The 15,186-nt window shown below is 42.3% G+C and overlaps 1 protein-coding gene across 21 annotated transcripts in view; it reads right to left on the reverse strand.

The window, feature by feature from the left end:
- Positions 1-5,578: 5,578 nt before the first annotated feature.
- Positions 5,579-15,186, reverse strand: part of SLC9A9 (solute carrier family 9 member A9) — a 683,127-nt gene continuing 673,519 nt past the window's right edge. For all 21 annotated transcript variants that reach the window (XM_082461227.1, XM_082461222.1, XM_082461225.1 and 18 more), the window contains 2 exons: positions 8,489-8,594; positions 5,579-7,220 (listed from right to left, as the gene is read on the reverse strand). In XM_082461227.1, the coding sequence (XP_082317353.1) occupies positions 6,993-7,220; positions 8,489-8,594 (334 nt within the window). In that variant the 3' untranslated portion in view covers positions 5,579-6,992. The remainder of the gene's footprint in view (positions 7,221-8,488; positions 8,595-15,186) is intronic.

Raw genomic sequence — 15,186 nt, forward strand, 5'->3', positions numbered from 1 at the left:
GGTTCTCCCCAGGGATTGAGTGAGAATCATCTGTGGTGCCTTTTGAGGAAGAATATGCTTGTCCTCTTGGAGATTCTGGCACGGTCCTTTTATGGGGAGGGCATATCAGAATCTCTTTGCAGGAGTTAGAGAGAGGTGATGAAGGTCATGTGGCATTTGAGAAACTCTTCAGTGAAGCTGTGATGCACATCTCATCCCTCCAAACACACAACTCCAGCCTGGACATTTTCCTTAAACTTCAGATCCTTGTAAACCTCTGGATAGCTCCATGAAGCTCTACATGGGAACCTCAGGCTCAGCATGTCCAGAGCTGAATCCACTGGCTTTTCCTTGTTCCTCCTCTTAATACCCTCAGTGAATGGAGCCATCAACCTATTGTCACCTAAGCCTTAAACTTGGGATTGTTCTGGGCTCCTCCAGCTTCCTCACCTTCCATATCCAATCAGTTACCAACTTTGTAGATTCTCACTCTGAAACCTATCTAGAAGGTGCCCCCTCTCCATCCTCCTTGATTCCACCTGAGTTAAGTCTCTTATCATTTCTCTCCTGGGCTAGTAAAATAGCATCCTAACTGGGTTATTGCACCAACTCCCAGTCTTACTTGCACTCTGTCTCCTCACAATACATGTAATTTTCTTCCCTGTTTAAAATATTTCAATAACTCCCCATTCTCAAAGGATCATGGCCCAGACTGCTTCATTTGATCTACATCTCCAGAATTATCTCTTATTCTTCCATTTTCTCACACTCAAACACATAAACAGCCCCATGTGGAATAATTTACAGTTTCTCTAATGTGCCAGGCTGCTTCATACCCCTTTGTCTCTGCCCAGGCTGTTCCCTTTGATTGGAATGCCTTTGCCATATTCTAATGATCCACCGCACCTCTTGCCCCACGGGCCAGCACCCATCATGTCTGCTTGGTCAAATCCTCTCATCTTTCAAGACTTCACTCAAATGTAAGTTCCTCCTTGAAGCCTTTCTTGACCATACCTTCACCCCCCACCCCCATCTTGAAGCCAGAGCCACTCTAAGAACAGATCATACATGAAAATGGTATCATTGTAAAAATTAAAAGTCATGTGGATAAACCAAAAGGCTCTCTTGATTCAGTCCTCCTATTCCCACTCCTCTTTTTGTTATCAGTCTGCTGTGGATCATTCCAGACTGTTTTTTCACTAACAATTTATCTTGAAAATATTTCCATGTTGAGTGCATATGTATGGGTCCATCTCTACATAGAGTATAACTGCTGCAGAGTATGGGTACAATACAGTTTAGTTAACTCTTCTGCTACTTTTTTTTTAACCTTTTAAAAGGAGTTTTATTGATGCTATGCAGGCATTAACATTTCTCAAAAAATTTCAAATAGAAAGAATTAAATTGCTTTGCTTAGCAATCTTTTTTCCACTAATTTATCTTTTTTTTTGAATTTTTGAATTTTATTTTATTTTTTTATACAGCAGGTTCTTTTTTTTTTTTTTTTTTTTTTTTTTTTTTTAACATCTTTATTGAAGTATAATTGCCTTACAATGGTGTGTTAGCTTCTGCTTTATAACAAAGTGAATCAGTTATACATATACAATATGTTCCCATTTCTCTTCCCTCTTGCATCTCCCTATACAGCAGGTTCTTATTAGTCATCAATTTTATACACATCAGTGTATACATGTCAATCCCAATCTCCCAATTCACCACACCACCACCACACCCCCGCCCCCCACTGCTTTCCCCCCTTGGTGTCCATACGTTTTTTTCTCTACATCTGTGTCTCTATTTCTGCCCTGCAAACCGGTTCATCTGTACCATTTTTCTAGGTTCCACATATATGCAATAATATACGATATTTGTTTTTCTCTTTCTGACTTATTTCACTCTGTATGACAGTCTCTAGGTCCATCCATGTCTCTACAAATGACCCAATTTCGTTCCTTTTTATGACTGAGTAATATTCCATTGTATATATGTACCACAACTTCTTTATCCATTCGTCTGTCGATGGGCATTTAGGTTGCTTCCATGGCCTGGCTGTTGTAAATAGTGCTGCAATGAACATTGGGGTGCATGTGTCTTTTTTTTTTTTTTTAAGCTTTTTTTTTAAAATTTTTATTTATTTATATTTATTTTTGGCTGTGTTGGGTCTTCGTTTCTGTGCGAGGGCTTTCTCTAGTTGCGGCAAGTGGGGGCCACTCTTCATCACGGTGCGCGGGCCTCTCACTGTCGTGGCCTCTCTTGTTGCGGAGCACAAGCTCCAGACGCGCAGGCTCAGTAATTGTGGCTCACGGGCCTAGTTGCTCTGCGGCATGTGGGATCTTCCCAGATTAGGGCTTGAACCCGTGTCCCCTGCATTGGCAGGCAGATTCTCAACCGCTGCGCCACCAGGGAAGCCCGCATGTGTCTTTTTGAATTATGGTTTTCTCTGGGTATATGCCCAGTAGCAAGATTGCTGGATCATATGGTAATTCTATTTTTAGTTTTTTAAGGAACCTCCATACTGTTCTCCATAGTGGCTGTATCAATTTACATTCCCACCAATAGTGCAAGAGGGTTCCCTTTTCTCCACACCCTCTCCAGCATTTGTTGTTTGTCGATTTTCTGATGATGCCCATTCTAACTGGTGTGAGGTGATACCTCATTGTAGTTTTGATTTGCATTTCTCTAATAATTAGTGATGTTGAGCAGCTTTTCATGTGCTTCTTGGCCATCTGTATGTCTTCTTTGGAGAAATGTCTATTTAGGTCTTCTGCCCATTTTTGGATTGGGTTGTTGTTTTCTTAATATTGAGCTGCATGAGCTGTTTATATATTTTGGAGATTAATCCTTTGTCCAACTTTTCTGCTATTGATGGACATTTTCCCCCCAGTATTTTGCAATAACAGTGTCACAATGAATATCATTTTATACACTTCCTTATGCATAAATGCCAAGTATTTCTTTTCTACAGGGATGCCTAAAAGTAGAAGTCTGGATAGAAGGTATACATATTTGATTCTACATTTCTTGACATATTTTTTTATTTGGTAGTTGTTTTCTTTCTTTCCTCATGCATCAGTAAAAGTTCTTTGTATATTTTGAAGAATGATCCTTAGTCACACAAACAAAAAGTATATATATATATATATTTATTTATTTCTCCACTTCATTTAAAAAATTTTGCTTACTGTGTCTTTAATTATAAGAAATTTTGTATTTTTATGTAGTCAAATGTATCATTCTTTGTTTTTGGTTTTTATCTTTCTCAGGAAGACCATCTGTATGCTAAGGTTATTTACATATTCTATTTTATATTTTTTGTTATTCTGTAGCTTATTTTTTACATTTAGCTGTTAAAGTTACTTGGAATTTAATTTTATGATGTTTGAGAGTATTACCTAATTTTCCTTCTTTTTCCAAATTGAAAGTCCACTGGTCCATACTATTTATTGAATAATAGTCTATTCATCCATGCCCCCAAGTTGAAATGACATTTTTTATGTATTAAGTTTCTAAATATATTCATGAGTCCATTTCTGTCCTTTGTAGTAGATTTTCTTGATCGCTTTGTTTATTTCCGGGTCAATACTACACTGTTTTGGTTACTATAGCTTTATTGTATGTTTTGATACCTTATAAGGAGTCATTATTTTTTAGCTGTCTGTCTCTACTAGATATAGGCTGGATGGGGCTGCGTCACATGTCTTTGAATTTTAAAGATTTTTACATCGTTTGCATCCATGTGTGTTGAATGATGCAAATGAATAAACCAGAAGCTATTGGTGCTACTGATCCTATAGTTTGTATTCTCAAGGTCTCAAAGATTGCAGTGTAAAATAGCTTTTCCAGTCCTTACTTCATATTGCAACTCAGTATCTTAATGTGTTGCTTCATAGGAATCTTCTTCTTATTATTATTTTGAATAAATAGTGCACTTACAGTGTACAAAACCCAAAAGCTGCAAAAGTGAGAAATCTCTCTTTAATTCTTAAGAGGCAATCATACTACCAATTTCTTCTTCAACATCCAGAATGACAGCACACCATCTGTTCTGCACCTTGCTCTTTTTGTTTAACAATATATCTTGGAGATCATTCCATATCATTACTTACGGTGCTGTTTCATGAGATGGCTGTGTCATGTTTTATTTAACCAGGATTGCAATTCAGTTGCTTTAATAAATATTCTTTATATGTATAAAATTCTCAAATATCTGGAATAAAAATTTTGCTTATGAAACTGGTGGGTCAAAGGGTATTTGAATTTTCAGCTTCGATTTTTATCATTAAGTTGTCCTCCAAGAAGTTTCCAGAAACTTCATGAATGAAGACCGTGATGGCATTTGCCACCAGGCTTCAGACTTGCTCAGACGTGTGCCGAGTACCAGGGAGAACACTACAGAGATGTTAGCTGGGACCCTGACAGTGAAAGGTACTCGTGTGTGTGTGTGTGTGTGTGTGTGTGTGTGTATGTGAGTGTGATGTATACATGGTAAGAAGTTCAAGGAAGAACCTTAAGTGAATTAATTAGGGTCCTATTTAAAGCTCTAATAATGAATGCAAGCATTAATGGTTTGAATAAAGCTCCTTTGCCTTTATTATTCATTAGAAACTGGCAGTAAATAATAGGTTTGAATTCCACCATCCTGATGCTGCTAATCAAAGCACAGAGCATTTCTTAAGATCATAAATTATTATCCTTCACAACAGGAGCAGAAAGGGAATTTGGTTTTATGAATTGCTAATGGGACACTAGCTAGCCTCTGTTCTGGTCTTGGTCTGATTCAGAGGCAAAGAGGCTGGTTATCACATCTCGAAGCTGGAACCCTGTCCAGTTGGGCAGGACACACATTTCCTCAAACTCACAATATCATACCTACCTGGAGTCAGCTGGGATAAGTGGTCCAGCCCAGATTAAAGAGCCCTCATTCTCCTTGTGGGTAATGGTTCATGATGTTCAGATGGAAAGAGATGTTTTTCCAAGCAGGAAGAGGGCTTTGCCTGTGGGCCAGGAGGCTATTTCGTTGTCTGCCCTCTTAGCCAGTTGGTACTGGGTGTAGACGGTGTATCGTCCCCTCTCCACCTCACCTCATTTCCATCCAGTGTGTCATATTTCTCTCCCTTCTCTCCACTCCTTCCCTCACTAACGTTTGTCTGTTTTGGGGGGATCTTCTCTTTCCCTGATGTGTCTTTCTCCACGCAGAGGAAAAGAAACAAAACACCGAGTTCTCATCCCTCCCTTTCACATGATAAAGGCAGAAATAAGATGAATCCTTCTCTCCCGCCTTTCCTTCCATCCTTTCTCCTCTAGCACCTCCTCCCCTGTTTTGGAAGTTTCTGGTCCCCTGCAGTGTGAAAGGAGGAGGAGCTCCCCTCTGCCTGACTCCGCCTTCCCTTCTCACATCCTCCCAGCCCGCTGTGCTCTCTCCACGCGTCACTGACTAGGCCAGCAGCCCCCATGGCTCTTCCTGGCCCAGAGGACCCCTGCATCTCCCTTACATCACCTTTCAGTCCCCCTTCACCTGGCACTTCGAGAGCAAGGGCTTAGCACTGCCAATTGGCGTGGACAGTAGAAGATGGCTTTAAATACATAAATAAAACAATCGTGCTTTTTAACAAAATTTTATTAGGATTAAGTCAAATTAGAAAACTTCCTGCTTTGCCATTTGCCATATTTACCCGGAATGACCATGTTATACTTAGCTGAGTAGAAAACAATTTGTGCCCTTGGATTCTACTGTTTGGAAAGCAAGAGAATCTGCGTAGTGGCGTGCCCGGCACCACCATGGTTCACGTCTAAAGCCAAATAACTGGTCAGCAAAGCCTATGTTACTTCCGAGCTTTGGGTCCCAGGAAGATGCCATTCCTAACCTGTGACTGGGGTCTGCTTTCTTGGAGTCTGATATTAACATTTGTATTTCAAGAGAAGCTGTGTTTGAGGTATCTTAATGGCTTAAAAGTTGTGCAGCTAAATTAAAAGCTATTGCGTTGGTCTCCCCGCCATGGGCCGTGAGCCATGCCTTGTAAAAATGCCCCTGATGCTGAGCCCTTGTCTCCTCCGCGCGGTCTCTGCGCACCCTCCGCCCTGCTCCTCTCGCTCCTGCCCCTGCGCTGCTGCTGAGCTGTGAGAGTTGGAATCGGAGGACAGGTCAGGGTTCCTGTCCCGACTCCTGCTGTGTGGAGAGGAACCTGTGCTAAGGAATCTCATCTCTCAGCGGACAGAGGGACCTGCCACGGAGCCAGGAAGTGACTCAGATGCAAGCAAGGACATGGTACGGAGGAGAGGACCCCGCTGTCCCTGGAAGGGGTCCTACCAAGGTGAAAAGTGGCACTGCATTTAGTGCAGAGCGCAACAAAGCTGTCACCAACGGCTTCAAGCAAGGGGAGGAGCAACTTGAAGAGGATGCGGAGGAGAACGGCGGGTCCCCAGGCGCCGTGGGTTCTGTGAGGCCGGCAACAGTGGTATCAAGCAAGCACTTATCTGGGCCAATATCCCCGGATCATTAGGAGCGAGTGGGCGCCTAGGTTCTAAACATATAAAACGTCTCACTTCCTGAAGAACTGGGCATTCCCTCCAGCTTAGGAGGCACACATTTAAGCTCAGTAACTCTTTTTCTGATGTTTAAAGTCTCCTTAATGAAGGGAATAGGATCCCAAATCTGAGTGAAGGGCCCAGAGAGCTGCACACAGAAAAGAAACACCTGCAGACACAGCACATCTGTTTCATCCTCCCAGCGGCTAGACTCCTCCCTCCCTCCCCCTGCACCCTTCCCACCCCACCCGATTCACTAATAAAAATGGCGCTGTCAAAAACTTAAATGCAGTTGCGTAACGTAGAGGGATGATAATAAATTCTCATTTCTGCAGGCACCAGAGGATACACGTGATAAGGTTTTGAATCTCTCCAATTTATGCCCTTCAGACATTTTCCAGCCTCTCCTCCATGCAGCCTCATCGGCTTGGCTTGATCGTCAGTGATCCCTGCATTACCTGTGATTACCTCGGCGTTGTTCACGCCCATTAATTCAGCTGGGATTCACCCGGAGTTTGCTCAAGCTTGAGTTCATAGCCTCCTAGGCCAAGGTCCCCCTCATAAATGCTTTCCTTGCTTGGAGTCTGGGGTGAAGCTTTCTGGTCCAGACCCGGCCTTGCAGGAGGGCTGCAAGGTGAGGTGGTTTGTTCCTGGTAATTCATGGCCAGTTCATCCTGGTTTACAATACATTCTACATCATCCTCTTTAAGCTGTTCCTGGTTTTGGAAAGAAAGAGAGGTCACTTCCTGATAAAAGCAGAAAACAATAGCAGTCCTACAGTGTTAGAAACTAGGATGTTTGCTTTCCTTTTTTAACTGCCCTGTCTTGTCTTGGCTGAAGTGGCTGGTATGGCAGATGTCACGTTTTCCCTCTCTGTGGGTAAGAGAACATGTGCTAATTGAGAACCTCTGTGGATAAGGAAGTTAAAATAAAATGCAGTGGATTTTTTGAATGGATACCTAATCTGGGTGAGAGGAGTTAGGAGTTTGCAGAATCCTGTGACCTCAGAGTATGGAATGATTCTCAATGTAGGTTTTGTAACGCCTATCACAAAATTCTTAAAACTCAATGTCTGTTATATTTTCTTTGAAAAGTATATCCTCACAGCATGTTTCTTGGGATGAGTGTCACAGGGCTAAAAAGGGTTGGAAGTTACCATAGCAGATAATGGTGGAAATGAACTAGATCCGGCCACTAAAGTTTTCCTCAGACAGAGATTCCCTTAAAGAAAGGAATTAAAATCTCAACTCTTCTTCCATTGTTTTTTGGAAGACCACACGAAATTACCTGTAGAATGAACCCTGGCTAGGTGACCTCAGCTCAGTGGTTTCCAGCTTTGGCCTGTCTTGGAATCACTCGTTGAAGCACAGATGCTGGGCCCCTGAGACCAGAGTTGTGATGTAGGGCCTGAGAATTTGCATTTCTAACAAGTTTCCAAGTAATGCTGAGGCCGCCGGTCTGAGGACACACTTTGAGAACCACTGGCTCAGGCTGCGGTGTCCTGAGCACTTCTGAGATCTGAGACGCCTTTTTCTCTGTTTAGACAAGGGGTCGGCCAGCTGGACAACCCCCAAGGGTGCCACAGACTCCAAGATTCTGCTCCTCGCCAGTCCCTGACACTCTGATTTACTGATAAGGATTCTTATTGCTTCTCAGCATTTTTGATTCCACCCCCTTGAGCTATAAAGCACAGGCCTAGTATTCTAAATCTCAAAACACAGCACTTTGTGAGGGCACATTCCTTCTTTTATATTTTCTAAATTCATTTTATGGTTAAAAATAGTGGTCACAATAAAAAAAAATTGCATTTTTTTAAAAAAGAAGAATGAGCCCACATCAGCAACAACTGAAAAGAGAAGAGAGATGATTCTTGGTGCCGTGAATTTTAAAAATGCTTCCTCCTCAAGCTGGGAAGAAATAGCTCCGAGGTTCCCCGGGCTCATCAATATTCACCATGCCTGTCCCTCTCGGGATATTTACTCACCCCGTAGGCCTGAGGACTGGTGAGCAGTCTGGAAATTGGGTCGCACCATTCAGGTAATGTTGTGGTCAGCGGAGGACCAGAGTGGGTTAAAATTGGTTTCAGATATCTGCGAGGGCTGTTAGGGAATACTTGCCAAGAGGAAGCCAGGATTTAGTTTCTTACACAGCACAAACATTTGCATGCCGCGAAAGAGACAGTTATTTTTACATTTAAATCGCCTACTCCCTCATTTAGGAGGTAATTTGGCCCGCAAAAGTGGCTAATTATATTCTTTGCTCCACACACATTCCCAGCCCTCCTCGTAGTCTTTAATCATGGAGAAATGGCGCCTCGACCTGAATGACTTTAATAGCAGCATACGAGACTGTGTTTTCCTAAAACCGCACACACATCTTAAACCAGAGGTAATTGTCACAAAGAAGCAAGAGGTATTTCATAAAACGTTCACTCATTCTAGGACTGGGTAGTGAACAGAGATTGTTTACCAAAATACTTTATTTTCACTATTCAACACAGTCACTTTATACTTCATACATCAATGCATCTCCATACGAAATAATGTAAATAAGCTGGAGCCAGGTTTATTCTACTGTCTAGCACCTGCCTTTCTCCTCTCTTCATCCCAAAGTGCTCTAACAAGTGAAAAGAAAAACCTGTTCATCTAAAGCCGTTATGTTTCCCTCCAATCTATCTATAATGAAATCCCTAGAGGCTGCCTCAGGTTGCCTTATTTATTTATTTTTTTCCTCCAAGAAAAGTAGTGAAATTATTTCACCATTCTATCAGAAACAGTTTTTAAGCTTTGTATTATTTCCTCTTCTGGAGAATAGCTCACCTCATCGACTTTCTGAAATGCTCTAATAAATAGGGAAAGGGAAAACAAAATGGAAAGCAGTTACCATCGGCTCGTGAGGATGTACAGTCACCCCCCAGGCACTCAAGACAAGAGGTAATCCAGGCAATGGCTCTGTCTGGAGCCCACCCACCGCTGGACGACACCATTCTGTCATGCCCTTGATACTCTGAGCGTGTGGGACAGAGGGAGGATGCAGCCCACATGGGCCAAGAATCTGGTTGCCTCTGGCTTCAGATCACTCACCACCACAGTGGGGACAAAGCAGACGAGGCTCATGAACACAGCCTAGTTATGATGCGAGGAGAGCAACTGAAAAGATGCTTGAGAGGGTCTGTAATTGCAACTGCGAATAGAAAACTTGACGACTCTTTTCAGATGAGCAGCTGTTGTGCTCAGTTAAGGACCGGGAAGATATTAAAGTTCAGAGCCTGGCATTCTCTGCAACATCTTGTAAGTCTATCTACAACTCTGGGAAGCCCTTGATGATTTGCCATTAATTTTTATTACAGAGTGTTACTACCTTCATTTTATGCATGAAGGAATTGAAGCCTAGAGATATGATGATTTTAAATAATCCGGAGGCTCCCTTTGCTATTCGAATCCACCACCGTCACCCCCTAGTGAAAGGTAATTTATCAGAGCAGAATCGTGCATATGACCAGCTGGTTCTCTAGAGAGAAAAGCTTGCAGACAGCACCCCTGCTGGTGAGCTGCGGACCCTCTCAGGCAGGGGGCATGTGGTCTTACTAGGTTTTATGGTGTGCATAGGTCAGAGAAGGTTTTTTTTTTTTTTTAGGGAGGTGAGGTGGACGAGATATATATAATATACAACTGGAGTATAAATCAAAGAAAATCCAGCCAATTTTATTTCCAGATGGAAAAGTGACAGCAAGTAAGCAACATTTTTAGCGATGTTGTGTAAATAAAAATGAGGTCTGTTGTTCAAGAGAGGCCTGGGCAACTTCCATTGTTTGAGATTCTCAATATAATGAAAAATCAAAATGCCAAAATCATGTTACAGAACGAAAACACAAATTTAAACTTGCACAAGGCACATTTTCTTCTTTTCATCCTGATGAGGGATCTCTTCAACTTTATGTGTCTTGTTATTGGAGCTAACACTTATGACTTACTTTGTAGCTTTCTGTGACTGTGAGGCCTGGACAAAATGGGTTACCATCTGGCCCCTCTGGACAAGCTCTGGGATTTCCGACTCAGAAGACCTGAGCACAACTGCCAGCTCTGCCCCTTCACCGACTCTATGACATGTGGTCTAGTGATTGACCCCTGTGAGCCTCGAGCATTGCCATGGGTATTAACTGAAATAACATGGAAAAGAGGTGTTACACTTTCACATGCCATTCAAATGCTATTTTATTTAAAAACATTATTTTCTAAGCAATACTTTCTGGAGAGAGTGGTGTGTCAATTATTGTTCAAATAACAGAGGGGAAATGATATGAGGGTAGAGATGAGAGAGTGGCACTCCTGGCATTTGCTGCGGCATTGAGAGTCACAGGCTAGTTAGTGGTTGGAAGATTTGAGCTGCTCCTACACCAAAAATAGCTATTTGGGTTAAACATTGTTGTATGGGGGGCTGGCGTCAGGTAGTAGGTGAGAGCTGGGAGAATTTGCTGACATAAGACTCTTCTAGGAAACTCACAATGCCATTCTGGCTGTGCTGGAGTCTCAGTAGCGGCAAGTCAAAGGAAGGACACATACACCGTGTGGCAAAAGTGAACGGAACGTGTAAGCACCATCTGCAGACACGGCAGATGTGGACCAGAGTCTACGTTCTCCAACGTCTTGGTTTGCCCAGTGCTTGCCATATATAATGTGCTCAGTGGATGTTCGTTGAATTTATAGTTTAGGAAAATATTCAGGGGTATTATGAGTGATGGAGGTGGATTCTGGGTGACTGTGTCAAGGGAAGAATGAAGGGAGCAGATTACAGCCAACAAATGAGGATTTCCTGAGGATAAAAGCCTAAGGAAGGTCAAGTCAGAGATGGATCTCTTGGGCCTAGGTTATCAGAGAAAGGGGACCATGTGGTAATGGCATAAAATAAAGTGGTTAGAAAACAACTTTGTGCTTTACTCATTCAATCATTCATTTGTTCCTTCATATACTCACATGTTTTTATATTATGCGCTAAACTACTGAAGTACCCACACAAGGAAATTAACAATTACATTATAGAATGGAAAGCTCCCTTGTCTCTAGACGGTGGTCTCCTTGAGGGCAAGGCTGTCCCCTTCAGCTGGATACAATGCTTGGCACATTTTAGATGTTCAAGAAATAGTTGTTGAATTAATGATGAAAACAGGCTCAAAGAGAGTAAAAGAATTGCTCAGTGGAACAGAGCCAGCTAGTTATTGGCAGAGCTGGGCCCGAGACCCCAGACATTTCCACCACATTGGGCACCTTCCTGCTGGTATAGAGACACTGAGTAACAAGTCTCATCTAATTGGATAACTTATATGGAATTGCGGACTCAGTGACTTTCTGCGTTCTTCATTGCTGAGCAGTATCTGGGAAGTGGCTGGATCTCCAGGATTACCTGAATTATTAAAAAATAAGAAAACTCTTTTGATCTACAGGAAACCCCAACTGCCAATTTTGCAAAATGTGTTATTTTTCTTATCAGGTTCTAGTATATGTTCGGAGAGAGAGAGATTCCCCATTGGATATTTCTGGTACAGCTAGTTTTGCTTTTCTGATAAGCTCGAAATGCATCGAGATGAAATGTTAAGCTCTGGGGGGAAAAAAAACAATGACTTTTCTCATCTTTAAAGGGCATAAGTTTGGGAAGAGCAGTCTGGTTCAGGAGATGTAAGTAAAAGCTGGAACTCTACCCGGAATTAAACATGTGTGAAATAGGAAAGACAATTAACTCAGGCCAAAGGCGAAAATGCATCTGCTATCAGCAGGTCCAGAGCTAAATTTATTGCTTAACTGAACCAACATCCAAACTAGTGGTGACATTGATTTCTCTCTTTTGTTAGTTTCTGTTTTGATTATTCTAAGTCCTCATGTTTTGTCCTTTGTAAGTTGCCAAAACCAATGGGTGCACAGCTTGCACTTATAAGAGGCCTATGCCTCTTATAACATGGTCCTACATACATTGGTCAGATGCAGAAACCCCAAGCAAAGATTCAGCTCCACAAAGAACATCTGCCCCTTTGAAGGGAGTAAGCCCCATTGCCCTGTACTATGGATTGAATGTTTGTGTTCTCCCAAAATTCACATGTTGAAGCCCTGACCCCCACTGTGATGGTATTTGGAAATGGCGCCTTTGGGAGGTAATTAGGGTTAGATGAGATCATGAGGGTGGGACCTTCCTGAGGGGATTAGTGTCCTTCTAAGAAGAGAATCCAGAGAGTTTGCTCTCTCTCTCTCCACATGTCCACAAAGGGGTCGTGTGAACACACAGTGAGGTGGTGCCTGTGTTCAAGCCTGGAAGAGAGTTCTCACCAGAACCTGACCGTGCTGGCATCCTGAGCTCAGACTTCCAGTCCCCAGAACTGTGATAAAATAAGTTTCTGTTGTTTAAGCCAGCATTTTATGGTATTTTGTTATGGCAGCCTGAGAAGACTAACATGCCCCTGTTTCTGGACTTCTTGAAAAGTCTTTGATTTTAGAACCCTGAAGAGCTATGTTCTATCTTGGCTTTCTCTAAACATACCTCATCGTGAAGACCATCTTGGCATTTGTTAAAAATTCAGATGTCCAAGTCTTGCCCTAGAGATTTTGATTTGGCAGGTCTGGGAAGTGGCCTGGGACTCTGTATTTTCAATGGTCCAGGCGACTGATGATCAGGCAAGTATGGAACACAGTGGTCTCTCTCCAGAGTATTGCCCTCCATATGAGATTTAGATCTTAAATAGGAAGAAAAAGAACATGGCCTCTTATGTCCATAAAGTCATCATTTTTAGGGTGATGATAGGTATAAGATAAGCCCATTTTGCCCAGAACCCAGACCTGACTAATGCCAATTTTTTCAACTTGTCCCTGGGGGATGGGTCAGCAACTTGGCTCAACAAGATACAGTCTTGATGATGTTACACCTGAGAGTGGAGTAATGAAGCATTGCATCTTGTAGGAAGACTTTATAGGAAGTCTTTGTAGGCTTGTGTAGGAAGACTTTGTAGGCTTGTGTAGGAAGACTTTGTGCCTATTGGGAGCATTTGCATGTGTTTGTATGTATAAGCTTGATAAATGGTCTTGTTATCAGGAAAAAATTCTTGTTAATTCAGAGGTGTGTAGAGAAGGAAAGCACATTTATCTTTTTAGGAATACACCCTGCATCTTTTTATTTATAAGACATTTCTCTATACCTTATTTTCTCTTTACAACTGTAGGTGGGTATTATAGTCCCATTTTATAGATCAAGAAATGTGTAATCAGATGGCTTTTCGATTCTCTTCTAAACTATCTTTACCTCCCTTTCCAGAGTGCATTTAACTTCCAGGGCTGACTTGCTACCAGAGATGGTCAGGGATCAATGGCAGGTGGGTGGGGAAGGGTAAGTGCATCCCAGAGTGGGAGCCGACCTTGCCCTCCAAGCCCATATGTTACTGCAGGAAACCAGGTCCCATTTGCTATGGACTTGCTGAGTCCCCATGCTGGTATTTACTCAGCATCCATGAACAGAACAAGTAGAGGATACCCCCAAATTGTACACACCCCATCATTCTTTGATTCCAATATACAAATCACACCCTTTATGCTTTATTTCACAGGAAATGTGGGCTAACAAATTGAATTGAGTGTGTTCTCCCTCTTCCTTAGGATATGTTGGATTCTGTAATTGGAAACACTGTCTTGCCATCTTGCTTAAGTATGTGATGAAAAATTTTGCCGAGGTGTATTTGGGGTTCAGGTTGGAGGAAGGCTTTAAGAGTCCAACCAAAAGCCCTCTTCTTTAAGCTGTTTCATCACTCTGTTCTCTCTAGCTTGAGGGAGGACTTCCCTTTCTGCACTGGCACACGCAGAGAACGTAGAGGTGTGGTCCTGTCTTTGCAGCAGCCACTCTATTTCAAGAACAAGCTATCAAGAATATACAATGGACTATTACTCAGCCATAAAAATGAACAAAATTGTGTCATTTGTAGTGATGTGGAAGAATCTAGAGTCTGTCATACAGAGTGAAGTAAGTCAGAAAGAGAAAAACAAATATCGTATATTAACGCATATATAGGGAATCTAGAAAAATGGTACTGATGAACATATTTGCAGGCCAGAAAAGAGACACAGATGTAGAGAATGGACTTGTGGACACAGGGGGGAAGGGGAGGGTGGGACGAAGTGAGAGAGTAGCACTGACATATATACACTACCATGTGTAAAATAGATAGCTAGTGGGAAGCTGCTGTATAGCCCAGGGAGCTCAGCTTGGTGCTCTGTGATGACCTAGAGGGGTGGGATGGGGGGGTGGCAGGGAGGCTCAAGAGGGAGGGGATATATATATACATATAGCTGATTCACTTCGTTCTACAGCAGAAACTAATACAACATGGTAAAGCAATTATACTCCAATTAAAAAAAAATAAGAAAAAAAAAAATAAAAACAAGGAAAAGGCAGAAACCCGCTATTCACATACAAGGGTGAACATGTGTTCCTTTGGTTGACAATCCTAACCTTTACCATTTTAAAGGAAATTGCCCTAGACAACTGCTAGGGCAGAAAGGAAGCCCGAATAAACACGCTGAGCGGTAAGCAGAACTGCCTGGAATAAGATAGCAAGGAGTGACTGCAAGCCCCTTCAGCCTGGTCTCTGAGCTCTGCTACTCGCATGTCTGTTTGGAGAATGGCTCTCCCTTCAAGGCCAGGCTGGTGTGT

This window comes from Balaenoptera physalus (assembly GCF_965194825.1).
Source record: "Balaenoptera physalus genome assembly, chromosome: 4".
NCBI lineage: Eukaryota > Metazoa > Chordata > Mammalia > Artiodactyla > Balaenopteridae > Balaenoptera > Balaenoptera physalus.